The sequence below is a fragment of the Hippichthys cyanospilos genome, chromosome 1, assembly GCF_059441005.1.
Source record: "Hippichthys cyanospilos isolate Australia breed blue-spotted pipefish chromosome 1, RoL_Hcya_1.0, whole genome shotgun sequence".
Classification (NCBI taxonomy): Eukaryota; Metazoa; Chordata; class Actinopteri; order Syngnathiformes; family Syngnathidae; genus Hippichthys; species Hippichthys cyanospilos.
This window is the reverse complement of record NC_142369.1, coordinates 2,470,276-2,494,692: the sequence shown is the minus strand read 5'-3', so window position 1 is coordinate 2,494,692 and position 24,417 is coordinate 2,470,276. Positions and strand designations below refer to the sequence as shown.

The 24,417-nt window shown below is 45.3% G+C and overlaps 3 protein-coding genes across 9 annotated transcripts; 1 reads left to right on the top strand and 2 right to left on the bottom strand.

The window, feature by feature from the left end:
* Window positions 1-210: 210 nt before the first annotated feature.
* Window positions 211-7,486, bottom strand: mus81 (MUS81 structure-specific endonuclease subunit). 5 transcript variants are annotated; one of them, XM_088408171.1, is made up of 15 exons: window positions 7,407-7,486; window positions 7,152-7,296; window positions 6,496-6,625; window positions 6,093-6,163; window positions 5,867-5,974; window positions 5,712-5,792; window positions 5,236-5,324; window positions 4,275-4,436; window positions 4,120-4,200; window positions 3,090-3,217; window positions 2,913-3,025; window positions 2,613-2,828; window positions 1,497-1,616; window positions 1,300-1,403; window positions 211-1,228 (listed from the first exon to the last, which is right to left on the bottom strand). In XM_088408171.1, the coding sequence occupies exons 2-15, from the start codon at window positions 7,290-7,292 to the stop codon at window positions 820-822; spliced, it is 1,953 nt and encodes a 650-aa protein (XP_088264297.1). In that variant the 5' UTR covers window positions 7,293-7,296; window positions 7,407-7,486; the 3' UTR covers window positions 211-819. The 5 variants fall into 5 exon arrangements, with proteins under 5 accessions (XP_088264297.1, XP_088264315.1, XP_088264322.1 ...); XM_088408189.1 differs by having other exon boundaries at window positions 211-469; window positions 1,145-1,228; window positions 7,152-7,471; XM_088408196.1 differs by having other exon boundaries at window positions 211-469; window positions 1,145-1,228; window positions 1,318-1,403; window positions 7,152-7,471.
* Window positions 7,487-7,973: 487 nt separating this feature from the next.
* On the bottom strand, window positions 7,974-24,197 carry ovol1a (ovo-like zinc finger 1a). 3 transcript variants are annotated; one of them, XM_088414825.1, is made up of 8 exons: window positions 20,252-24,197; window positions 17,756-20,096; window positions 15,655-15,760; window positions 15,176-15,372; window positions 10,113-10,351; window positions 9,360-9,548; window positions 9,145-9,289; window positions 7,974-8,567 (listed from the first exon to the last, which is right to left on the bottom strand). In XM_088414825.1, the coding sequence occupies exons 4-8, from the start codon at window positions 15,273-15,275 to the stop codon at window positions 8,242-8,244; spliced, it is 999 nt and encodes a 332-aa protein (XP_088270951.1). In that variant the 5' UTR covers window positions 15,276-15,372; window positions 15,655-15,760; window positions 17,756-20,096; window positions 20,252-24,197; the 3' UTR covers window positions 7,974-8,241. The 3 variants fall into 3 exon arrangements, with proteins under 3 accessions (XP_088270951.1, XP_088270960.1, XP_088270968.1); XM_088414834.1 differs by lacking the exons at window positions 15,655-15,760; window positions 17,756-20,096; window positions 20,252-24,197 and adding an exon at window positions 15,486-15,624; XM_088414842.1 differs by lacking the exons at window positions 15,655-15,760; window positions 17,756-20,096; window positions 20,252-24,197 and having other exon boundaries at window positions 15,176-15,419.
* cmasa (cytidine monophosphate N-acetylneuraminic acid synthetase a) lies at window positions 19,624-24,415 on the top strand. The gene is made up of 8 exons (XM_088414812.1): window positions 19,624-19,938; window positions 21,589-21,731; window positions 21,805-21,960; window positions 22,025-22,158; window positions 22,226-22,320; window positions 23,191-23,362; window positions 23,427-23,592; window positions 23,932-24,415. The coding sequence occupies exons 1-8, from the start codon at window positions 19,715-19,717 to the stop codon at window positions 24,132-24,134; spliced, it is 1,293 nt and encodes a 430-aa protein (XP_088270938.1). The 5' UTR covers window positions 19,624-19,714; the 3' UTR covers window positions 24,135-24,415.
* Window positions 24,416-24,417: the final 2 nt, after the last annotated feature.

Below are 24,417 nucleotides of genomic sequence, written 5' to 3'. Positions count from 1 at the left end.
GCACAGGTGTCAAAGTCAAGGCCCGGGGGCCAGATCCGGCCCGCCACCTCACTTTTTGTGGCCCTTGAAATGCTGATGTGACTTCAGGTTTCTGATTTTATTGGGAAAAAAAGTTGTAACCATACTCGTGATGAAGTATGGTTAAATTTGGCACTGTTGCATCATCTCAAAGTTGTTGTCTAACGGCACTTGAAATAGGACGACTAACGCTTTCCTTGTCAAAATCAATACTTTATTTTACGACAGCATTAAAAACAAACAAACATACAAAACTGGCTGGCGGAAGTCTAATGTGTGATCATGTGATCTGTGGTCCACAGTTAAAAAAAACAAAACAACTTGTAACAGCAAGTGATGACAAGAATCCTTCAAGGAATCCTTCAAGGAATCCTTCAAGACGATCTAGGCCAGCGCTCCATTGGTGCAGTACAGCTGGTACAGAGTTCGGCTCAAAGCGGGACCCAAATTCCTTGGCACAAACAAAATGGCACATTTTTAGTGACTTCTATTCCAATGCTCACTAAATACGACAAACAAAATGTAACATCGCTGGTGCGCTTACTCGTGGCTGCGGAAATGGAACAAATGAGTCAATTTGGTTTATGATTTGATTTTTGCTAGCTAGTGAATGAGTCTGCTTTGTTTAAAAGTGATCAGGAGAAACGGGAACTGCGTCACTTGAGTCATTTTACCCGTACCCTGACGGCTCTTGCCATATGGCGCAATCGCGTACTACGAGCTGCGAACGCCGTTAGCCGCTAATGTTTGAGCTACCGCTAATCGATGGTAACAGGTGCGGTGAATTGATATCCGGGTTTCTCATTTTATTCGTTTTTTTGAGGAGGTCCGGTTCATTTTCAAGTGGGACTTCTTACCTTCTTTTTGGCATGAAAATGTCCAAAAAAACACTTTCAAGTTTTTGATTGTATTTGATTTAGCTGAGGTACATATCGCAGTAACAAATAACACATTAGTTGGCCAGCGCGCCGTTGGCTGGTGTGTGTGTGACATGCCCACCAGGGGGCAGCCTAATACAGTCACAAACACAAACAAAAGAAGACTTTCACAGCTGGGATGGAGTTGGGATTGTGGACGGGCATCGTCTGTGTTAAAATATCCTTTTCTAACAATGGGGCGGGCCGACCTGTTGAGTTTTCCGTATCGAACGGTGGACAGCAGCTTCTCCTTGCCCGCTTCGCTGGCGCACTCGTCGTACGCCGCCAGGAGGCTGAGGAGGGCGGACGGGAGATGAGCAGCGCCGCCGCCGCCGCGTTCCCGGACCCGGCCAAGTACCCGTACCTGCGCGGAGTGCTGTACCTCCCCAAGACGGCCGCCGCCTTGTCCCCTGACAAGCCGCCGACTTGCATCAACTGGCGGGCGAAGGCTTCGCGCACCGTCTGACTCTGAAGCGGAGAGCGGGCCACCCGTCACTTGGCGGCCAAAGGGGCGGGCTCACCTTCTTCTTGGCGGCCGAGTCGGGAAAGGGGCGGGCTCACCTTGTTCTTGACGGCGCCGTGGTTAAACTCGGCGAAGGACAGGAGGGAGCAGGAGGGGCCGCCGTCGTCCTCGCGGCGCTCGCCGTTCAGCTCGCGCGAGTGACACACCAGCGTGCGCTCCTGCCCGTGCGAAATTTTACTCATTTTCAGTTTTTATAGTTGTGTTTCGTCCAATATTGTAAATTTGACGTTCCGTTTTCTCCATTTAATACAATATTTGTGCATTTTTCCTCCTGATTTCAGAAACTTTTCTTTTTCGTTGTTATGTTTCAAAGTAGGTTTGAATCTAGGTTCATGTGATGTAAGCGCTTCAATGTAGGGTTTCAATCTAGGGTTAGGGTTTCAAATTAGTGGTAGGGTTTTAGTCAAGGTTTAGGGTTTTGTGACGTGAAGGTATCAAAGTGGGGTTTCAAAGTAGGCTTCAAACTAGTGTTTGGATTTCAAATTAGGGTTTTGATCAAGGTTTAAAGTTCAAAATTAATGTAAGGGTTTCAAACCGGGGTTGTGGTTTCAAATCAGAGCTACGTTTTCAAGTAGGTTAGGGTTCAAGTAGGTTTCATCTAGGTTTAGGGTTTGGATGTGGTGTAAAAATATCAAAGTAGGGTTTCAAAGTAAGATTCTAACTACTGTTAAGGAGTTTCAAACTAGGGTTTAAATATAAGATTAGGGCTTGAAATTAAGGGTTTCAAAGTAAGGTTTTAATCTAGGTTTAGGGTTTGGACGCGATGTAAGAATATCAAAGTAGGGTTTCAAAGTAAGATTCTAACTACTGTTAAGGAGTTTCAAACTAGGGTTTAAATATAAGATTAGGGCTTGAAATTAAGGGTTTCAAAGTAAGGTTTTAATCTAGGTTTAGGGTTTGGACGCGATGTAAGAATATCAAAGTAGGGTTTCAAAGTAAGATTCTAACTACTGTTAAAGAGTTTCAAACTAGGGTTTAAATATAAGATTAGGGCTCGGAATTAAGGGTTTCAAAGTCGGGCTTCAAACTGGGGTTGGTATATGTAAAAAAGAAAGAAAAAAAAAATATATATATATATACACATATGAGAATATCTAAAAGTCCCATAAAGATTTCTGGCTTGATGTGGGACTTCCGACGTGCGTACGGCTGACCTGGTAGAGCTCGGCGAGGTGCGCGGTCATGACGGCGAGGTAGGCGGCCGATTCCCCGACGTCCCGCACCCGCTTGACGAAGAAGCCGTCCAGCACCCGCGTGTTGACCATGGCCTGCCGCAGCGTGGTTTTGGGGATGCTGAGGTTGTCGGCCGCCTTCCCGTGGCCCTCCACCAGGTAGATGGGCCTGCGCAGGCCGCACCTCTTCAGGCGAAACTGAAAAGGGCCAAAAGCAGACTCGTTTCGAGGCGCCGCAACATTTCGTGCGGAAATTTCACCCTTAAGTTGCGGCTCTCTGACCTTCTGCTCCCTGAAGCGTCCGTCGATGATGCTGCCGCACAGGTCGTCCATCCGCTTCCTTTCCACGATGTAATCCAGCACCAGCTCCCTGCCGGCGCTCGCCCGCGAGCGACCTGCCGGATCTTTAGCGTGAGCGCGGGGACGCGGGAGCGAGGGGGGGGGGGGGGGGTATCCCACCTAACGCGGGCGCGATCCTCTCCCGTGCCACCCACAGGAAGTCGCCCACGTTGAGCTTGCGGACGTCAAAGTTGACGCAGCTCTTCAGCAGCTCCGACACCAGCTCCTGTTTGCAGTTCCGGCTGCCCCTGCGGCACAAAACCACCGCCAGGAGTAATTTGACCAATTCTGGGTCACATTAGACATGTTGTCGGCATCTGGGTGAAATTTCAGCTCCTCGGTGTATTTTTTAACCTTTCTTTGGCTCCGAATCTTCCACATAATTCTCATAGTATTTTAGCCGACGGATGATACATGCCTCGCACTGTGATAACTATAACTCACAGTGGGGGGGGGGGGGGGGGGGTCAGATACTTCCGCATCATTCTGGCAGTATTTTCACCAAGGAATAGTGATCTCCTGCTAGTGTGATAACTAAATGGCCATGTCATATTGAATTTAGACATGCTGTCCATCTGGGTGAAATTTCAACTCCCTAGTGTCCCTTTTTTGAAACAGATACTTCCACATCATTCTGGCAGTATTTTTACCAAGGAATTGCAATCTCCTGCGAGTGTGATAACTAAATGGCTGTGCCATGTTGAATTTGGACATATTGTCCATTTGGGTGAAATTTCAGCTCCTTAGTGTCCTTTTGGGCGGGGGGGACAGCTACTTCCACATCATCATTCTGACAGTATTTTAACCAAGGAATTGCAATCTCCTGCGAGTGTGATAACTAAATGGCCGGGCCATGTTGAATTTGGACATATTGTCCATTTGGGTGATATTTCAGCTCCTTAGTGTCCTTTTGGGCGGGGGGACAGATACTTCCACATCATCATTCTGACAGTATTTTAACCAAGGAATTGCAATCTCCTGCGAGTGTGATAACTAAATGGCCGGGCCATGTTGAATTTGGACATGTTGTCCATCCGGGTGAAATTTCAGCTCCCCGGTGTCTTCTTTCAAGGCTTTCCGTTTGACGTGAAGATCAAAGTATTGGACGTAATACAGGCCACACAAGGGGAAAAAAGGCCGGCGCGCTCACCCGGTGGTCTCGCTGACGTCCACGCAAAGGATGATGTCGAAGGTCCCGGGGAGGAGGCGCCCTCCGCTCGACGCCTGGCGACTGACACGGGAACACGGCGCGCGGGCATTTCAAAACCATAAGAGGACAGAAGCGATCGCAAACGGCCAACTCACGCGAGCCCGTCTTCCTCGCGGACGTCGTCCTCGTCGCTCGCGGTGAGGTCGGCGGCCGCGGGACGGCCTTCCCCGTCCCCGTGGTCGCCGTCCCCCCAAGGAGCTTGGGCCTCCGAATCAAGACGACGGGCCAAGGCCACGCCTTCCTCCGTCAGAAAGTAGCTGAAAGATGCCAGTCGTTGGTCAAGAGACCCCGACGAAGTTCCGCATTTGAGTTTGCGGCGTTTGCGTTTTGCTCCGTCGGACGTTTGCCAATTTTTTTGGTTCAACTTAAATTTGTGTTGTTGTTTTTGAAGGTTGAATGGTGATGTGTTTTTAGTCAAACCCTTTTCATCAAAAACAATTTTCTTCTGCTTTTGTTCATGAGGTGTGGGGACTCAAAGGTTTCAGTTTTTTATTAAAAAACAAAGCTATCATACGCATATTTTGTCTGATTTGTGTTTTTCTTAAATTTTTTGGTCAAACTGTGATTTTTGTTTCTTTTTTTCACGTTTGATTTTCTATATGGCAGTAGTGAATTTTTGTCAGATTTTAGTGAAGCTTTTAATGGCTTTTTTGCATCTCATCATATGAAATAATTGCTGTATAGATTTGTACTGTATTTTAATCTAAAATGTACTTTGTGTCTAACACTGGGGCTTTTTTACTCCTTTTTTATGTATTTTTTCAAATTTTAACAATCTTTTTTATGTATCGCTTCTACTATTTGTGATTTATTTTCTGTCTAAGAAATCTAGTGTTTCCCTGCATAATATTTCTTTTTTGTTGATTGGTTTAATTTATCGAACTGCGGCATTTTCGATCTTATATTTTGTTCCACTTTTCCGTCTTATGTTTTTGAACGGCTTATTCAGATACATTTGTACATCTGGTCTAATATTTGTGTTTTTTTTTTCCATCTAATCATTGCCTTAAAAAAAAAGATGTATTGTGAATTGTCGAAAAAAAAGTGTAACTGTACCGCGCAGGATTGTGCGTCTTCATCAGCAGGTTCCTCTTGATGAGGGTGGCGACCGCAGACCAGGCCGCGTACTTGCTTCCGAGCTCGGGCTACGGGCGGAGAAAGCGTTTTGAGTTGCTTGGGGGAGGGGGGGTCAGGACTAGGCATGTGACGGGATGATAGCCTTGAGCAAAAATATCATAATAAAGCAGTATCACAGTATTGAAATTACAGCTCTAAAATACATTTTAAAACCTCTTTTCTTTCATACCCATTTTTCTACATTATAAAAACGGTTTTGGTTTTAACCCTTTCACTACCGATGTCCCCCCCAGTTGCCTCTTAAGGCAGATGATGCGGGAGGGGGGAAAAAAAAACAGCGGTTTTGAGAAATTCGGACAGTTTTAAATAATCATAAGCCTTAAAATGGCGACTTCGTATTGCCAATCGGGTTATGGGCTGGTGCAAGGCTGGGCAAGGCGGTTTGCGGGACTGACCACGGTGAAGGATTTCTGGCAGAGATGCTGCGCTTGGGCCTGCAGCTCCATCTTGAACATGAAACCTTTACTGTCCGCTGTCTGCAAACACACGCGCCGCTCGGTCAGAAAAGAAAAAAAAAAAAAAGGAGCCGGCGGGACCGCGACGACGTTACCTGCAATTGCCTGTAGAGCGTGAGCAGCACGGCGTAACCACCGGATCCCTTCTGGGGGGCGTATTCTTTCTTCCTTCTCTTGGTCACTCGTGGTTCTCTCGTCCGACCCTGGCTCATTTTTCGCACACAACCAGCGCGGGGGGGTTTCCATCTTTTCATAATTTTGCAAAACTCGCCCCGAGGATGAAAAAATATCCCCTGGTGGAAAGTGGTTATATACGCTCACCTTCCTGCCGGGATTGGGACTCTTGTCGCGGGAGCGATGCCGCGTTTCCGCGGGGGCAGCGGCGTCCTCGCCTGAGGACGGGATGAGGCCGTGTTCACCGCCATGTACGACTTTGCTATTTCAAACTCTTGCCGCTTCAAACTTATATTTGAAAAGTGAATTGGTATTAAATGAATTTAACATCCGTTGTCATCTTTTCTTTAAATTTTCAAATGTCATTGTTGTGATATATTTCTTCTCGTACTTCAGTAATATTCCCATCATATTTTCTTCTAATATTTCCATATACTCTGTCACATTTTGTATAATTGCAGGATTTCTTTCTACTTATTCTCAAGTCTTATCAATCGAGCTTCCGATCATCACGCGTCGTGCGTAATTGCGTATGTTGCACACGTCTCACCGCACTCTCTGTAGTGCTGTTGCAGCTTTGAGTCCAGAATCTTGCATAAGCCGTCTCCAAAGTTCTGCAGGATCTTGGCCTCTCTGGCGTCCCGGAGCGGAAGAGGATATTTATTCAGAGAGTTGATGGCCTGCAAGCAAACATGCAAAACGTTGACATAGACATATGAAAACATCCGGTATCAAATAAATTATATTTTCAAATATTCTGACATCCCGCAGAGAAATTCAAGCAAAAATGTCTGAGGTTCATCAGAACTACGTATTGCGAAGGGGCTTTGAAATACAAGAATAATATAGGAATATTAGAAGTCAAGATGAGTGACCTATTAAGATGTTTTTCATTGAAATAACTTCTAATTTTGGTAACTCAGGGATCAGGTGACAACCAATCACGGCTCAGCTTGCAAATGTCACATGACCAACAGATAAGCGATGATTGGTGACTTTTCGGTCGAAATTAAGTGAAAAATAATTCAGTTATTAAATTAACTATGGGGGGAATTTGATCTTTTTCATTCCATCAACCATTTAGGAGACGTGGCGATTAATATTATGCCATAATCATTTGGAACGGTACGTCTATTGTTTTTTTAAATTAAAAAACAACTCAAAAGCAGCAAGACGGAGGACGGAGATTTTGAAATCAGCGCGTACCTTCTGGTAAGCGTACTGGATCTTCAGGCCCTTCTCCTTGGCATCATCTCGGAGCTCAGTGAGCCACTTGAGGAACAACGGATTCGGGCATGCGGGTAGGTTACGTTTGCGGCCCATTAGGAAGGGTTCGGAAGCTGACATTTCGCTGCACGAGACACAAATAAATAAAGCAACAAGGGCTGTAGTGTAAATGACGCGGAGGGCTTCCTCGGCTGTACTTAAACGTCAATTTTAACTCTCGGAACTCTTATTGACCTTTCAAATGTTTACAATCGCTACCATCCGCTCCCTGGTCCAATGGGATGCTTCCTTTGCGTTACTTCCTGGTTTGTCACGAAGAAGAAAAGGAAGACGACGCGAGGCGCTTATGTCAACATTGCCACCTAGCGGTGATTTTTGAACTAGCAACCACATTTGTACACAAAGACTGTTCGTCATCGTCATGCGCGGCAGGTATAAAAACAATAAAAACTCGAGGTCTTTTGTTATTCCGTGCAATGTTGTAAACATTTTCGATAAAGGAAAGTTTGGTTTCTGGTAGGCTGAAACTTTATTTGTGAACTGTCAGTTTTTTTGATTGTTTTTTTTTACTGACAGTTATCCTGTTGTGATTGGCCCAAGTGGAATTCCCAGACCGTTATCCATGCGTTCGCCTGCACACGTCCTCAAGCAAAGGGCGTTTGCCGGATTCCTCCAACAAGACTTGACAAGACGACAGGAATCCGGCCTCGCCCTCGCTCTTTCTGCCGGGTCACGTGATCCCGCTCGTCTCTGCTTTGCAAGCGGCGATTTTGCATATCCGCTCGATGAACACAATAACAGTCACCCAGAGAAGTTTCTTTTATTGAATAATGTATTTTTTTTTCAATATTAAGTTGCTTTACAGTAAGTCCCGGGGTCATACAGTATTTACATGCGGTAAAAAGGTGTAAAAATATGTTTATTGGCGATCCCAGCCGAATCCCATGTAGAAACCAAACTGCTTGTTGTGCTTTTCATACACGCATATATACATACACAAACACACACGCGCGCGCGCGCGCGCACAAACACATAAAACGATGAGTCCTTTGCGCTCCTTGTCCCAGCCTCACTGGCCCGCCGACCCGGTGGTGTCGTCACTGTCGGCTCCTTGCGGCGAGCCCGGCGTGGACTCTCCCTCCCCTCCCACGGCCCCCCTCCGCGCCCCCTTGCCCTTCAGGAGGGCACTGTCGGGGTGCAGCGAGTGCAGGTGCAGCAGCAGCTCGTCCTGGGTGGCGGCGGTGTGCCCGCACTCCTCGCACACGTACAGCTTGTTGCGCCGTTCCTTGTAGGCGTACTGCAACGTCACGCTGTGGATCTTCTTCATGTGCGACTCCAGCGAACAGCGCTGCGTGAAGGCCTTGTCGCACAGCTCACACTTGTAAGGCCGCACTCCTGCGCCCACAAAAATCCCCGGTCAAAAAAACGTTCCTTATGATGGTTGAGGTCTCGCCCTAAACCCATCCTGAGGGTTTGGGACGGCAGAATAGTTAAGCCATGCCGACCTCATCCACGTCTTTTAGTTTGGGTGTTGAGATCTTGCACCGAGTCGGTCAGGTATACAAAAACGTTTCATTTATTAGTTACAACGTTTAAGTGTAGAAAATGCAAAGACGACCATTCACATTCACAATCACCGCTAAGGACAATTGAGAGTGTCCGATATAGCTTCCATGCATGTTTTTGGAATGTGGGAGCAAACCCACGTGGGCACGGGGAGAACATGAAAACTCCACATAGGAAAGCTGGAGCGAGCCGAAATTGAACCGTGCTAACCACTTTTCCATCGAGCTGCCCTATCCATTTTATAATCATTATTATTCATAATATCATACTAATCATTATTTTTATCATCATTTCTCACCTTCCCGCTCTTCTGATTTTTTTCTTCTTTTACGTGAAAGTTGACTTTTGAAAGTTTTGACTTGACTTCCCCTTTAAGCCGTTTGTCACCACGTGACTGTGACAATACCTGTATGCGTGCGCACGTGTCTCTTGAGGTCAAAGGTGTCGTTGAATCCTTTTCCGCAGAAGCTGCACAGGTGTCGCTTGGTCTCGTTGTGACATTTCATGTGTCTGTTTAACATGCGCTGGTACTGGAAGGCCTTGTGGCAAATCTGGAAAAAAAAAAAAAAAAAAAGATCAGATCTGCACCGGCGAGCGCCTCCGAGAAAGTTGGTCCGTTACCTGACAAGAGTAAGGTGGAGCCGTCCCGCCGGCGGCGGTTTGACCCGCCGATCGGACCGCCGAGGCAAAGCTGAGGGGCGCGGGGGTTGTCGTCATGGCGACGGGCGTCTCGGCGGCGTGTGGCGGCGTTGAAGGGGTCAAGGTAGTAAGATGGTAGTCGGGGTCGGATAGCAATTCGCCAGTGGTCACCTGCCACGGGAGAGGAGATGTCGTTATTTCCTGTATGTTCTGGCCAATCGGATGTCAGTTGCTATGTCAATGTCATCTGCGCGTGCTTTTGGGTCGACCTCCTGTTTATCCAAGCGGTTCTCAAATGGGGGTGGGGGGTGGGGTACCTCCGGAGGAACAGGGATTTCTGCAAATCTTATTGACTGTTTTCTTTTAATGCAGTAACAGGAATAGCGCATTTGTCTTTTTTGAACTAAGAGCAAACCAATTGGAACGTGAAGCTCAATGGTGTCACAATTACCTGTGTTATGCAGTTCATTGGGAAAAATTGGCATTAATGCTTTTAATGCCATTAGAGGAACAGTATATTTTTTTCTTTTCAAATTAAGAGGCAATGAATTAGAACACAAAGCAACTTATCACTAAATTGTGTTATGCAAAATGCTTTAGGCCTTTATTTTGTTTGTTAGCGGCTGCACAGCGTCATTAGTGATGTATTGTGTTTTTTTGGAAAGGCCCGCCGGTGACGCGAAGACCGACCGAACCCGATCGGCGTCCCGTCCCGTTGACGCCGAGCCGCCTCACCTTTATTTTGGAGCGGACGAAAACCAAGTCGCCCCGCGACTTGCCGCCGACCTCCGACCTCTCGTCCGGCGGGGCCGGGTCCGGGTCCGGGCTCGGCGGCCGGCCCAGCGCCGTGCAGGACGGCAGCTCGGCTCGGGCGTGGCGCTCGGGCAGCGACCGCTTGGCCAGGCAGAGCGGCGCCACTTCCGCCGGACTTGCTTCGTCCTCCATCATCAGGACGGACGGCGGGAAGATGGAGACTGTGCGAAGGGAGGGGGCGGGGCTTAGTTATGTCATCTTTTTTTTTCATGCGGAGGCTTTGAACAGTAACTTGGGAGCAGACGCTCGGTTGGACTTGTCTGGCCAGACGGGCCTGCGGGACCAGCTCCGCTCAACTAAGTGTGTGTGTGTGTGTGTGTGTGTGTGTGTGTGCGTGCGTATTCATAAGAAAGCCAAATTGAAGTGCAACTAGTCGATGCGGCGTTTTGCTTGGCGGCACCCGAGGGGACTTATGAAGGGGGCTTTTTTTTTGGGTGCTTTTCATTGCCCGCCCCGAACTGCAAGTGGTGCCATTGAGCGTTTAAACGTCTTTGCAATTAGTCCCGATAGTTTCCGTGGTGACTCCTGCAGGCTTGATATTTAATCTCATCTTATTGTTTGCTCAGCCCGCCCCCTTTGCCAAAGAATGAGTGCGTGTGTGAGCATTGGGGGGGGGGGGGGGGGGGGGGGGGGGGGGGGGAGTGTCCATAAGTAACAAGGGGAAAAACTTGACTTGACTTGTTACCATAATTCGTACCTTCATATTTTCGTGTCATTCAAGCTCTTTGAGTGGGAGAGTCTGTGTTGTGTGTGTGTGTGCGTGCGTGCGTGCAGATGTGTGTGTTTGCTCAAGGTGTATAGCGTCTGCAGGGTCCGTTATAAGTCATGGCGTCCGATAAATATTAACCTAGTGGGGGAAGCGGAAGACACACACGCACGCACACATGCAATCTTTTCAAATAATCGAATGAGTTGATTTTATGTTGCTGTTACATCTTCAATCCACCAGAGGCAGCAGAGGTGAGGTTCCCGTAAAGAAACGACTACATTTCAGGTTAAATACTAACTTAGGATGTTAGCTTAGCATGAGCGCTAACGGCAAAATGTCAGGACCAAGCGAAATGGATAAATGGTGGGATTTCTTACACCCTCTGTCCACCAGAGGCAGCAAAGGCGAGATTTCGGCAAATGGGCGACTAGCTTTCAGATGGAATACTAGCCTAGCATGTTAGCTTAGCACGATTCTACAATAGAACATCAAATAAAGTTCCGTCCACGAGAGGCAGCAGAGGTGAGGTCCCGGCAAGAGCGCGACTAGATTTCGGGTAAAATACTAGCTTAGCATCTTAGCTTAGCCTGATTCTACAAAAGAATGTCAGCGTCAATTAAAATGGATAAATGCGATTTTTTAGACCCACTGTCCACCAGAGGCAGCAGAGTTGAGATTCCGACAAACGGTTAACTAGATTTCACGTAAAATGCAAGCTTAGCATTTTAGCTTAACATGAGTCGTCATCAAGTAAAATGGATGAATGATGGGATTTTGACCAAGAAGTGCCGAGATTATACGTATACAATCATACGCGTCACAGACAACAAACTATGCCCAGGATTCCTGTATTTAATAGCTTAGCATGTTAGCTTAGGGCGAAGCTAAAAGTTAAAAGTCAGTGCCAAGAAAAAATGTGCCATTGTTAAGGTTTTAAATAAGAGATCAGGTTGTACATAAAGTTACATGCTAAAACAAAACGCAACAGATCACGCTCGCCAAAACCGTGTTAGCATTAGCATGAGGAGGCGTTTTCTATGTTTCGATGCGACGATGATTTCTGATGATTTGGGAAATAAAAGTGCTGGTGACTGTGTTAAAAACACTCTAGGTGATTTTGGAGCTTGACACACACACACACGCGCGCACACGCGCGCACACGTTGGGCAGGTAGAGCAAGTAACGGCACATACCGAAAGTCTGGAGACCGTTGTTGGGCTTGGTGGAAGCTTTTCGCTTACATAAAATTATTCCTGCATCCTCCTTCCTTCTATTGCTGAACAATTTTGAAAATCGCGATTTTTTTTTTCACTTAATATTGTAATTGCAATGTAATGTATTTAACACACTCAATAACCAACATCAAGCTACACAAATGCTTAGTTTTTTTAGGTTAGGCCAGTGGTTCTCAACTTTTTTTTTTTCTCCAATGTTGGTGTAACATTGTGATTTTTTTTTTCTCAGGCAACCAGCGCAAAGAATTTTAGGATGGAAAAAAAAAGGAAGACTAAAATCGGACCAAATATGTCTGATTTATTTTACTGGAATTTACAGTGGTAACTCTTGGTGTAAATCTGGCAGCAACCCCCAAAATAGATCATGTAATATCATCTGTTTTCTTCTAAACTCGACTGCCAGAAAAATATGTCACTCATAATAATGCACATCTGTATAAAACTTAAAACAAAGGCAACATCTTGCAATGGATTCACCATAACACAATTTAGTAAGGTTGCATCATGTTCCAGTTAGTTTGCTCTTAATTTGAAAAGCAAACTGAACCGTTCCTGTCACAGCATTTAGAAACAATTCGATGAGATTTGCTGATACTCGCATGAATCCTGTTCAAAGCTCACGTACCCCAGAAGAACCTTCACGTACCCCCGTTCGAGAACCACTTAGGCTAAAATAAAAGCACATGAACCAATTCCACAATATGGAGAAAGGTTTACTCGCGATCATGCAAACCAATGTGTGACCTACTGCTTGAACTTTTCATATTTCATGAAGAAAAAAAAAAATACACGCATACTGGTGGACTGCACTTCTTAAGCAAGCGTTGAACTTCTGGACACTATAAGCACACATGAGTAATAATACCGACAGCCTGAAATGAAGCCGTTTCTTCTTCCACTAAATGTCAGCTTTTGTAAATGGGGTCCTCCTTCATTGTGATGTTGATTTGAATCTGATTGGCTGCCAAACCCAATTGCTCACACATGCTTTTTGGCCCTCCCTCAAAGTTAAAAAATGAAATCAAAGACTATTTCTTTACTTGTTTCACCCTCTATGAAAAGATGGCACACTCATAGAAATTGTGGCCCTTGGAAAGTGACAAGTGCGCGCGTGTGTGTGTGTGTGTGTGTGTGTGATGGTGGGCGGGTGGAGGGGGGGTTGGGTGTAGTCTTGTCTTTTATTTGTTATCTGATGTTGACAGTCAAAGGCAACAATGGGGATTGTTGTCTTGAGGGGGTGCGCTTCAGCGTAAACTTGTGTGAGTGTGTTGGGAGGGGGGCAAAAAAAAAAAGATTGAAGCAGAAATGACAGACGCCTCAAACTTCTTTCCTGTTGTGTGGTGGAAAGGAGCCGACTGGAAACGTTTTGTTGATTTTTCAGGTATATTGAGATTTGGTTATTTTGACTTCTGACACTACCTTTGACACTCCTTTGTCAAAATGGGCCGATTAATTATTTTTTCCAAACACTATGTGAATATTCGCAAAGTTTTCCATGACAACAGATAAAAAAAAAAAAAAAATGCTTATTTAGTCCGCATTACTGGCTTTATTGAAGACTTTTTTTCAACTGTTGGCTTGTGCCAGCCTGTTTTGCAGCAAAACCACCATGCTGTGGTTGTTTGGCATTTCTTCATCAGAAAAAAAAAAAAAAAAAAAAAGATCCAGTTTAGGTTAGCTTGATGGTGATTTCACAGGTCAATTTTTCAAGTTGTTTGCAGAACAGCGCTTCTGTTTGTGAGGGGGTTACATCCCCCAAAATACCCACAGAATCAGAAAACGGCAAAGTAGAGATTGGATTTTTTTGTTGTTGTTTTTCCCTTTGTTTTTAGTTTGTTTAGTTTGTCTAACTTGGTCTAAAAATCAAGAAGAAAAAAGCAAGGTGACTTCACGATATGCTTATTACTGAAAATACATTCATATGACTTTTTAAATAAATAAATAATTTATGTATATAAATATTTTTTTTGACTGGTCTGTCTTAAAAGTAAGAAAAAATGCAACAACTTCATAACTGAAAATACATTTAGATGACCTTTTTAAAATAAATTAAATGTGCAATTCTTTTTGACTGGTCTGGATTGAAAGAAAGAAAAAATGCAAGAAAAATAGTGACCTAAACCTGAAATAGTCAAAGTTATGTTCCTAAATGAAACTCCATAATTGAGTAGCAAACCACAATGTACACTGCATGGTTTTATTTACCGCTGATGTGTGTTTTTATTTATTTTTTTAGAATTAAGCAGTCACTTCAAAACTTGTTAAATGCCACCATCCATTAACGCACTATAGATGTGCTTTTATTACTTTTTTTTAGATGTCCTTTTATTACTTTTTTTTTAGCTTGTTTCTTTTGTTTCCTGTCTGACTAAGATGGAGAAAAAATATCAAGACAATTATCAAGGCAACTTTGAAATATGCTCATAACTAAAAATACATTTAGTAGAGTTTGACTTCTTTAATAAACAAAACTTGTGTTCTTTTGTTTTGTTTTGAAAATCCACGATAGAAACACTGTGTTTTCAAGCGGAAATCTTTTTTTTTATATAGTTTTGATGTGTGTTTTTTTGTTTTGGTTTGAAAATCCACGATAGAAACACTGTGTTTTCAAGCGGAAATCTTTTTTATATAGTTTTGATGTGTTTTTTTAAGACTTTAAAACGTTTTAAACGCCACTATTTATGAACCCAAAATAAAGCCTTAATGTTTTGCGGATGCTGTTTGCTAACTTGGTTTCATCAGCGCCAATTAGCGAGATTTAAAAAAAAAAAAAAAAATCTTCATTTTTGGAGGTTTAGCAAAAATCGTTGTTTTGATCGTCCACTGTTTTTTTTTTCTTATCTTCAGTACGTGCTCGTTATTTAAAAAAAAAAAAAATAAACAACTAACTCGCGTCCAAATCGGCGTAGAGTTCCGAAGGAGGACTTGGTTTGAGAGTCGAATCCGTTGTCGGACTTCCCCCGCCGCTTGCCCGTTACTCGACCTCTCGGTCCCGTTACAAGGCTCCGGGTTTCGGGGACCCGGAACCGGGTCGCGCTCACCTGGGATGTAGACGTCTCCCCGCTCGTGGTCCGGCAGCTCGCTCCAGTTCCGCTTGCCCGGCGAAACGTTGGCCTTCTTCACCAGGAAGGCTCGCGGCATTTTCACTCTTCTTCTCGTCGCTCGCTTTCTTCTTCTTCGCCTCCGCACACCTGAGCTCGTCCCTCGGCGAAGTTGCACACGCAGGTGACGGGTCCACCTGAGATAAAGTCCGTTATTTTTTTTATTTTTTTTCCGCGGCGAGGACGGTCCGCACGCACGCGCGCGCGAGCCCAGAGCTCGGCGATAACTTTGTCGGATCGGAGCACGCACGGCAGCGCCAGCGGCAGCGGCAGCGGCAACGGCAGCGGCGCAGGTAGTCGCTTTTGAGAGCTGGGCGAGCGCCGGCAGCGCGCATGCGCCGCAGAAATAACGGTGACCGGGAGCAGAAGGAAAAGAAAAGAAGGGAGGCTCTCGCTTCGGGGCGGAGGCCTCGCTTTACCTGCTCGACCGGTTGGCCCGCCTTTTTTTGCACTCGTCCACCGAGGAGGGCCGCGAACCAACACGCTCCCGTCATCGGAGCGAATCTCCATCGAAGCGGACGGGCTCTGGATTGGAAAACGACCAAGCGAAAGAACAACGACGTGCGCGGTCAGCTCAAAAGAAAATTAAAAAAAAGGCCAAAACGCGGCAAAACTGTCGTGTTCAACCCCTTTTTCTCCCAACAGTGTGTGATTTGTTTTGCAACCAAGTACCCAAGCAGCATTTTTTTCACTTAAAAAGGGGACTGCGCCATTGATTACATTTAGGAATTAGCTCTAGGCCAGGATGTTAAACATAGGGCCCGCGAGCCTGTTCTGGCCTGCAAACTGGTGTAATTCGCCCATGTAAACAATGAGCTGAATTTTTTTACAAAAAAAAGACTTTATTAATTTGTTTTTTAAACAAACACACCTTAAAACGGGCTAAAGCCGAAGCCGCTCAAAAAACAAACACCAATTTTATTCATTTATTAAAATAACCTTAAAAAAAAGTGGAAAAAATAAATACATTTTTGACTTTGCAGATTTCGGTGACTGGAGGTGTACAATAAACGAGGGAGCACTGTATTTTCGGCTATCTGATGAAAAATTGCACACTAATGACAATTTGAATACATAACAACTTCACAAAATGAAGGGATGCATCGGCTTGCAAAAGAATCAATAGAACAAAACCTTGGCAATAAGTCTCTTCATGTTCCAATGAATTTGCTCTCAATTCGAAAAGATCAACTGCCTCAGCTTTGAAACACATTTGATTAGATTTGTTGAAAACTGAAAAAAAAATCAAATAAAACCTGATGTGCCCCCTCCAAAACCTTCCTACTTGAGAAGCGTTAAAACATAATTATCGTTTGCACAACTAAACCGTGGTAAACATTTGAAAACATTTTCACACAAAGATTAACGGAAAAGAACATTGCGTTCAAACAATATACATGCTCAATTTCGGTACTAATGTTTTGTTTTCAACTGTGAATGGTATAATACACATGAACTAAACAGGCCCAAAATACAGCAGCCCACCGAGCAGCTGTCCTCCGAGCCGGATGGCCAGTCCAACGCTGTGTGCAAGCCATGACATTTTTTTCTATTTTTTTTTTTTACCCTTGCACGTTTTATAAGCTCAAAACGACATGTAAAAAAGGTCTTAAACCTTCCAAACTAAAACAAACACACAAGGAACGCTTAGCGATCTGGGTAACATGTTAGAGGTGCGGTAAGGTCACACAAGTGGAACGCTTGTCCCTATGTTGACTAACTTGAATTCTTGTACACTCAATCGCTGTGTGAAATGCTCACTTGAGTTGATGGCATACACGCACGCGTCACATCTATCAGCACTTTGTTGACACTAACTCATTCCATCCCCAAAACAGATTTTTTGGATTATCTTAAGACTGAACTACGTCAAGTCATTGATTCCGTTAGGTACCCAAGTAACTGACTCAACTGATTCCTTAAGTACTTTATGTACTATCTAGAGTAATCAGTGTTTTTAGTACCAAGGCAATCGATTACTTTAGTACTTAAATCATCAAGTATTTCACTTTTAATTCAAGTAATTGGTTGCTTACTTCAGGTACTAAAAGTACTCCAGCAATTGATGACTTAAGTACCTAAAGTACTTAAGTTTATCGAATACTAAAGGAATCAGTTGAGTCAGCTACTTGAGTATGCAATCAATTACTTCATCTATAAAGTAATTAATTATTTTAATACTGAATTACATAAAGGATTACTTTTGGCACTCAAGTAGCTGACTCAACTGATTAGTATTTGAATACCTTAGGAACTTTATGTACTTAAATAATCAATTGCTTTTAACATTAAAGTAATCGATTACTTTAGACTCATCAAGTACTTAATTTTTAATTCAAGTAATTGATTACTTACTTTGGGCATTAAAAGTACTCTGACAAATGATTACTTTAGTACCTTTAAGTAGTTGAGGTGTTGAAATAGTAATCAGTTGAGTCAGCTACTGGATTACCTAAAATGATCATCTACGTTGTATAAAGTAATCATTTTAAAACTGAATTACCTAAAGTAATTGATTACCTTTGTACTTCGTTACTTCATGTAGTACCAGGCATTTTTACACACTTCTTGAGCCAAACACTTGAAAAAATATATAGTACCTGGATCGAAATCCTGGACTATTAAAAAACATAAAAATATGTCTTTGGGGTTGCTTGAGTTAATTGGCGCTGTACAAATTACTGTAGAAAAAAAAGGTCCATGGCAATTTGGGTAAATGCAAAGTGGAGCAGCAAGACTTTTAACAGATGCGGTGTGCATGCGTCACATAGGAGAGGCCCATGGGTGTGTGGTATGCTGCCCGGGCGGTCCGTGGGGTTTGGGACGGCGGAGCGTGGCTAATTTCCTCCACATCTTCGTGCCCGTCGTCGTCTCGCCTTTGGATGCTTTTAGCCAACACGGACAGGCTTAACGGTGGACAAGAGCACACAGGAACGGAAGCTTTTCGGGTGGCAAAAGTCAAACGTGAGGAATCTCCTCGCATGCATATATTGTATTTTAGTCAGGTCTAAATCAAAAAGTGATTGCAGGAAATACTGGTTGGGTTGCATACCTGCGGCTGTGTGTGTGTGTGTGTGTGTGTGTCATTGTTCGGATTTAAAGGGAGATTCAACTTTGGCGATTTTCATTAGTGCAACCTTAATATTTTCTTTACAATAAATTTGATACCTCTAAAAACATTGTTGTTGAATGAAAACGATGTGCTCTGGTCACAACCAATCACAGCTCAGCTTGTGAACATCACATGGCCGAGGCCAGAGAACGGGTGAGCCGCGATTGGTTGTTACCTGAGCCGTGAGCACGTGAGGTCCTTTTCGGTCCACAAAAAGGAGCGAAATGCATTTTCAGACATCCAGGACGGTTGTGACAAGGGGAAATTGCAACATTTGCAGATTAACCAATAAGAAATGGGCTGTCGTGATGTCATCAGTAAAGTACATGCCCATTTACAAATTGAGCTCACTTAAAAGTTGAACATTTTCAGTTCTGCAGCCCAAAAGAAAGTCAAAATTTCCATCCCAGATATTTTGTGACGTAATGTTATGTTATCATTTTCTAATATTTTGTGATATCATTTTTTGACTCGTATTAAGTACTGGATTCTCTACTTTGATGTCTTTCATTAGTGCTATCTTTTAAGCCAAATGCCAGAAAAAGACTTGGCTGTTATTTACTTTATTGTGTTTATTTTATACTTTTATATTGTGTAATCATTATAGTCTTACAAGTTCATGGCCAGTTTCTTCGTTATTCATTAGTGCAGAAAACGTGTTGTTGAAATCTCGTTTCTTTTTTTTTTCCCTAAGGAGTTTTGAACTCGGTAACTTTGGGAGCACCCATTTTGAGAGACAAAAAGCAAAGAAATTTCCGCAGCCTAATATTCGGTTTTATTCTGCATGTCACCTTTCAAAACGGTTGAATTTGTTGAAAATAGCGTGAAAAATGAACCGGCACCTTTTCACGGTCCTCATTATCGCTTCTCAATTTTCATGTTTTCTCGCTCCCCTTTAAAAAGTGCCTTTTCCAAAGCGGTCCATTGTTAACGGTCGTATACATACATTAAATTTTCAGCGTTTCCACATTAATTACACTTCCTCCAATTAAATGTTTTGCTGCCGAAAATGATTAAGTATCTCAATAGGGCCGGGGCCTTCAAAGTGATTGTTGGCAAGTTAACCGTTTTGGCCAACCTAGTTTTCCTCCGCGTCCCTATTCTCGCCCAAAAATTAGCTGGGAGACAAGATTAAGTGTGCTCGGTTAATAAAAGCGAAGTTACCATTCTAACGAACTCGCGTCGAAATATAGCTGAATTATATAGTATTTTACCTCATCTGACCAGCGGGAGGCGGCAGTGAGCATTCGCGAACCGACAGCCCCGAAGAAGAACGCAACCCGGAAGCGTCAAGTCCGCACACGACACGCCCATCGCAGTCTTTTCCAAGCCACCCGAAGCGACGCAACTTTGTGCCTTGACCCACCATGTCCTCCAGGAAGAGATTTGTGGCCGGCGACGAGTTGGGCGACGGCGAGAAGGTCGGAGGCAAGCTGAGCAAATCCGTAGGCGGGAAGCGACACGTCGCCGCACTGGTTCTGGCGAGGGGCGGAAGCAAAGGCATCCCGCTGAAGAACATCAAGATGCTGGCGGGGGTGCCGCTCATCGGATGGGTCCTCAGAGCCGCGGTGGACTCCGAACTGTTCGACAGGTGCATTCAACTCGCGATCGCGACTTTCGCAGTCCGCCCAATTCAAGCGTCGCTCCTATGTTTGCGCTCGCTTTTGTCGCGCATACTCACAAAGGCAAATGCAAACAAAGAGGAACCTTTAGCTTTGTTTACTGCCATTGGCGAAGACCGCCGCAGACCTATAACATAAAAGTACACATCTATGGGCTGAATTCTTCGAAGCCCTCGCGATCGAATGCAGATAGCTGGCGCCGCGCGTCAACATTTTTTTGCGCTGGTTGGTCAGGTGACTTTTCAGTCACGACAAAAGGGGGATTACTTCAGATACGCCTACCTGCACTCACGAGTTAGACATTGCTGTCGGTTGCATTGAAGGAACGTTTCTACGGATGCGTGAAATGTCCTGCTCTGTGGATGGTCATTGAATGCACCTCAGGTCAACCGCGTGAGGAAAAGAACGGCTTTCTCTTACCGCTGCTACTTTGTTGTTTTTGTTTTATGTTCACGAAAGTCAAAATCAAGTAGGACAACATGCCTCGCACGCTGAAATCACACCAGCAGAAACGCTAAGATTACTATGGTCTGATGACATTTCCCATGATTCTTAGGCATGGAAAAAGAAAGATGTTTGTAGGAATGTAAACAGTTGAAATTTCTTTTTAGTTGGCTTATCTTATTAATCGCTATTATACCTGCAAAATCGACATAAGCATGGCCCCAACAATCAATTTACCTGACTGTAATTAAAAAACAAAACATGGTATGTGACAGTTGGTTGCCATCTTTGTGGAATGTTCTCCAAAACATAGATGAACACATCAAATGCGTGTTAAAAAAAACAAACAAAAACAGACTTACATGACCTATTCTGTTGCCCATCCATCTGTATTTGCTTTGAGGAAATTGTTGATGTTTGTACCATGACACAAATGTTGACCCCTTTCCGTCTCAGAATTTGGGCCTTCCCCGAAAAATTGGTGGATAGTTTTGAACTGAAGCTTGTCAGGCAATTGGAGAAGGGGCTTTCCTAGAAGACAAAATAGAAGAAGTGAGGAGAACGTTTTTGATTGGATTTTCACTTGACAATATAACACAAAAGTGCTCCCTAAAAATGACATTTTTAGACATTTTGATTGCACTAGCCTCTGTCTTGAAACCAAAAGCAGCATTTAGAATTGGAAAAATATATTGTAAATATTATCTACCCACATCAGGATCAACTAAAATTTGCTCTGGTTCCGATTGTGTATATGGGATTGGGTTGCTTTTCGCCGCTGGGGCGGATCTGGGTTTTCAAAAGTCCTTTATATTTATGCACCACTTTTAACTATCCATCCACGCGTTTTCTAGAGGTCGTCCTTGCAAAGGACTCCCCATAACACAATTTAGAACAAAGTTGTTTCATGTTCCGTTTAGTTTGCTCTTAATTTGAAAAGCAAAATGAACCGTTCCCATCAAGAAACATAACAAAGACAAACAAGCATTCACGCACCCAATCGCACTTTAGTATGTCCAATTTAGTATGTCCAATACAGCTGCCACGCATGTTTTCGGATTGCGGGAGGAAGCCGGAGTGCCCGGGGAGGACCCACGCGGGCTCGGGGAGAACATGCAAACTCGGCAAAGGATTCCCTTTCCATATTTTTTTCCATTTTCCTTCCATGTTGACAGCGTGTGGGTGTCCACCGACCACGACAAAATCGAGGAGGTGGCCTTGGCTTGGGGCGCCCAGGTGCACCGGCGGAGTCCCGAGGTCTCCCGAGACTCGTCGTCGTCGCTGGAGACCATGCAGGAGTTCGTGCGACTCAATCCGCGTACGCCACGGCCGCGGCGCCTTGAAATATTTTCGAAGCGAAAGCTCTGAGCCGCGGCGTACTTGTTTCGCAGAGGTGGACGTGGTGTGTCACATCCAGGCCACGTCGCCATGTCTCCACCCGTTCCACCTCAAGGAGGCCCTGGAGTTGGTCACCCTGCACGGCTACGACTCGGTCTTCTCGGTGGTGCGGTGCCACTTTTTCCGCTGGCAGGAAGTCAAGCGAGGGAGTAGGTGAAGCGGCGCCCCGCCGCTCTCGTCTCGCCGTTTACCGAGCGCGGCTCCTCCCCTCAGGTCGCGAACTCACCAAAGCTTTCAACCTGGACCCGGCCCACCGGCCTCGCCGGCAGGATTGGGACGGCGAGCTGTGTGAGAACGGCTCCTTCTACATCAACACCAAAGAGCTCATCGAGCGAGGGCGCCCGCAGGTGACCCCGAAAGGTCCCCGTCGTCCCGGGAATTTTCAAGGCGTGACGAGCGAGCCGTCTGTTGCAGAGCGGGAAGGTGTCCTACTATGAGATGCTTCCCGAATACAGCGTGGACATCGACGTGGACATCGACTGGCCGGTCGCCGAGCAGAGAGTCCTCAGGTTAAAAAAAAAAAAAAAAAGACTTTCTAGGGCGCTGGTGTCAAGCTCAAGGCCCGGGGGCCAGATCCGGCCCGCCACATCTTTCATGTCGCCGGCGAAAACTTGCCTTCAATTTTCTGGCTTAATACCAAACTTGTAATTTGTCTCCTTTTCTCTTCTTCCTTCCTCCTATTTCTTCCTTGTTTCACATTTCTTCCTTTTTTCCCTCCTTCCTTCAGTGCTACCTACCTACCTACCTACGTCCCGCAGTTTATTTTGACGTATTGGCTGGCTTTGTTTGGCCGTATTGGCAGTAAATTGAAAAGCAATGAATTCTCCTGCTTATTTCACTGCACTTCCGGTCAAACAAGCTCAAACAAAACAAAGATTTTCCTTTTTTTTCTCCTCACTGCACTTGGACCGACGATGTACATTTTAGTTCGTACGGTGTTTGCAAAACAGCGATATCACTAAACTAGTGACATCACTGCGAAAGAGGAGCTATTAATTGATGACATCGGCGCTGAACTGTATTGGCCGTTAGGTTGTCGAAAGGTCATTAGGTCATCAGTCCTTCTGCTGTGCCCACTACTTGAAATGAACTCTTTGAATAGCAGTCTTTTACAGCAGACCGATTAGGAAACAAATCATTGTGTTATACCTTGAGGAAAAATAAAACTGTTGGCAAGCATAATCGATTGTATATATAGTGGATAGTGACAACAGATGTCATTTTTGAGTATGTGCCGCAGGTTGCTTAAAAATGTACTGGGACCACAGATGGCCCCCGAACCATAGTTTGAGCACTTTACATTTTCATGATGTTGTTGTGCAGTATTAGTGTTTTTTTTTGGAGCGTTAACGGTTGCCAACCCCCGCCCCGCTTGACAGGTACGGCTACTTCGGCCGGGGCACCCCAGAAGTGGTTCGCCTGATGCTCTGCAAAGTGTCGGGATGCTTAACGGACGGAAGGATCTACCTGTCGACGGCCGGAGACGAGATGATGTCCATCAACACCCGAGACGCGGCCGCCATCCGCATGCTGCAGAAAGAGGACGTGGAGGTGCGTCGGTCGGTCGGTCGGTCGGCGCCGGCGTCTCCCGGGCTTGACGCGCTCTCGTCCGCAGGTGGTGCTGCTGACCGCCTCCGAGGACCCGGTGGAGCAGACGCTGGCCGACAAATTGGCCAAGCGGACGGGCTGCCGGGTCATGCGGGTGGGGGCCCGGCACGTGGACGATTTGGCGTCCGTGTTGGAGTCCAAGAAGTTGGTTTGGAAGGACGTGGCGTACATGGGTAACGCGCGGTCCTCTCTCCTCCCAGTCCTATTTAGAACCCAAATGACACTTGCAAACGTTCTCGCCAGGGTTCCTTCAAAGTCACAAATGTTGGCCGGAGGTTCACCTCCAAAAGCAACAAAAACAATACGACTGTCGGCGAAGTTTGCGACCTTGAATGAACCTTGAGGACAATGCCAAGCACGCCACCTTCCCTAGCAAATGATTGCCCCCTACTGGGATTTAGTTGGTAAAAATGGACGTTTTCAAATATTTCTTTCGGGAGAAGATTGTCTCGCAAAGTTTTAGTGTTTTGTTTCCTTCCGACCTTGAAGTTTACTTGTACCGTTTGCGGCAGGTAACGACGAGCCGGACGTGGACTGCCTCAACCTGGCCGGCTTGAGCGCCGTGCCGGCCGACGCGCCGGTGGTGGCCATCAACGCGTGCAAGTACACCTGCCACCGCACGGGCGGCAACGGCGTGGTCCGGGAGTTTGCCGAGCACATCCTGATGCAAAAGGCCAAGGCCAAGTCTCAGATGAAGCAGGACCGCATCAACTGACGCCGCTTTTGCCTTTGTCATCGGGGACCGAACGGAAGCCCGCCGGTTCGCGATAAAGATGATGCCGCTTTGATTTCACGCTTTGGGGTTATGAAACCACCAGAGGGCGTGGCCTATTCCAGCTAATCGCAACGAAGGATGGAGACGACCTTGAAGTACGCTAATTCTAGCAATCCCACTCCCCGCGATCCTCGCATTAATTTCACAAAAATGTCAATTTTTCTCATGTTTCAGTTCAATCAAAATGTTTGCAATCGTAATAAAAATCATTTCATCATCGAGT

Excerpts from the sequence above, each read along its gene's own strand:
- mus81 (XM_088408171.1), bottom strand. The coding sequence starts at position 7,292 with ATGTCAGCTTCCGAACCCTTCCTAATGGGCCGCAAACGTAACCTACCC. Across the intron at positions 4,201-4,274 it reads CGCGAGGAAGACGGGCTCGC|TCGCCAGGCGTCGAGCGGAG; the intron begins GTGAGTTGGCCG and ends TTCCCGTGTCAG. Across the intron at positions 1,617-2,612 it reads ACCTCGCCGAGCTCTACCAG|GAGCGCACGCTGGTGTGTCA; the intron begins GTCAGCCGTACG and ends TCGCACGGGCAG.
- ovol1a (XM_088414825.1), bottom strand. The coding sequence starts at position 15,275 with ATGCCGCGAGCCTTCCTGGTGAAGAAGGCCAACGTTTCGCCGGGCAAG. Across the intron at positions 9,549-10,112 it reads TCGTCCGCTCCAAAATAAAG|GTGACCACTGGCGAATTGCT; the intron begins GTGAGGCGGCTC and ends CTCCCGTGGCAG. Across the intron at positions 9,290-9,359 it reads CTCCACCTTACTCTTGTCAG|ATTTGCCACAAGGCCTTCCA; the intron begins GTAACGGACCAA and ends TTTTTTTTCCAG.
- cmasa (XM_088414812.1), top strand. The coding sequence starts at position 19,715 with ATGTCCTCCAGGAAGAGATTTGTGGCCGGCGACGAGTTGGGCGACGGC. Across the intron at positions 22,159-22,225 it reads TCGAGCGAGGGCGCCCGCAG|AGCGGGAAGGTGTCCTACTA; the intron begins GTGACCCCGAAA and ends CGTCTGTTGCAG. Across the intron at positions 22,321-23,190 it reads GCCGAGCAGAGAGTCCTCAG|GTACGGCTACTTCGGCCGGG; the intron begins GTTAAAAAAAAA and ends CCCGCTTGACAG.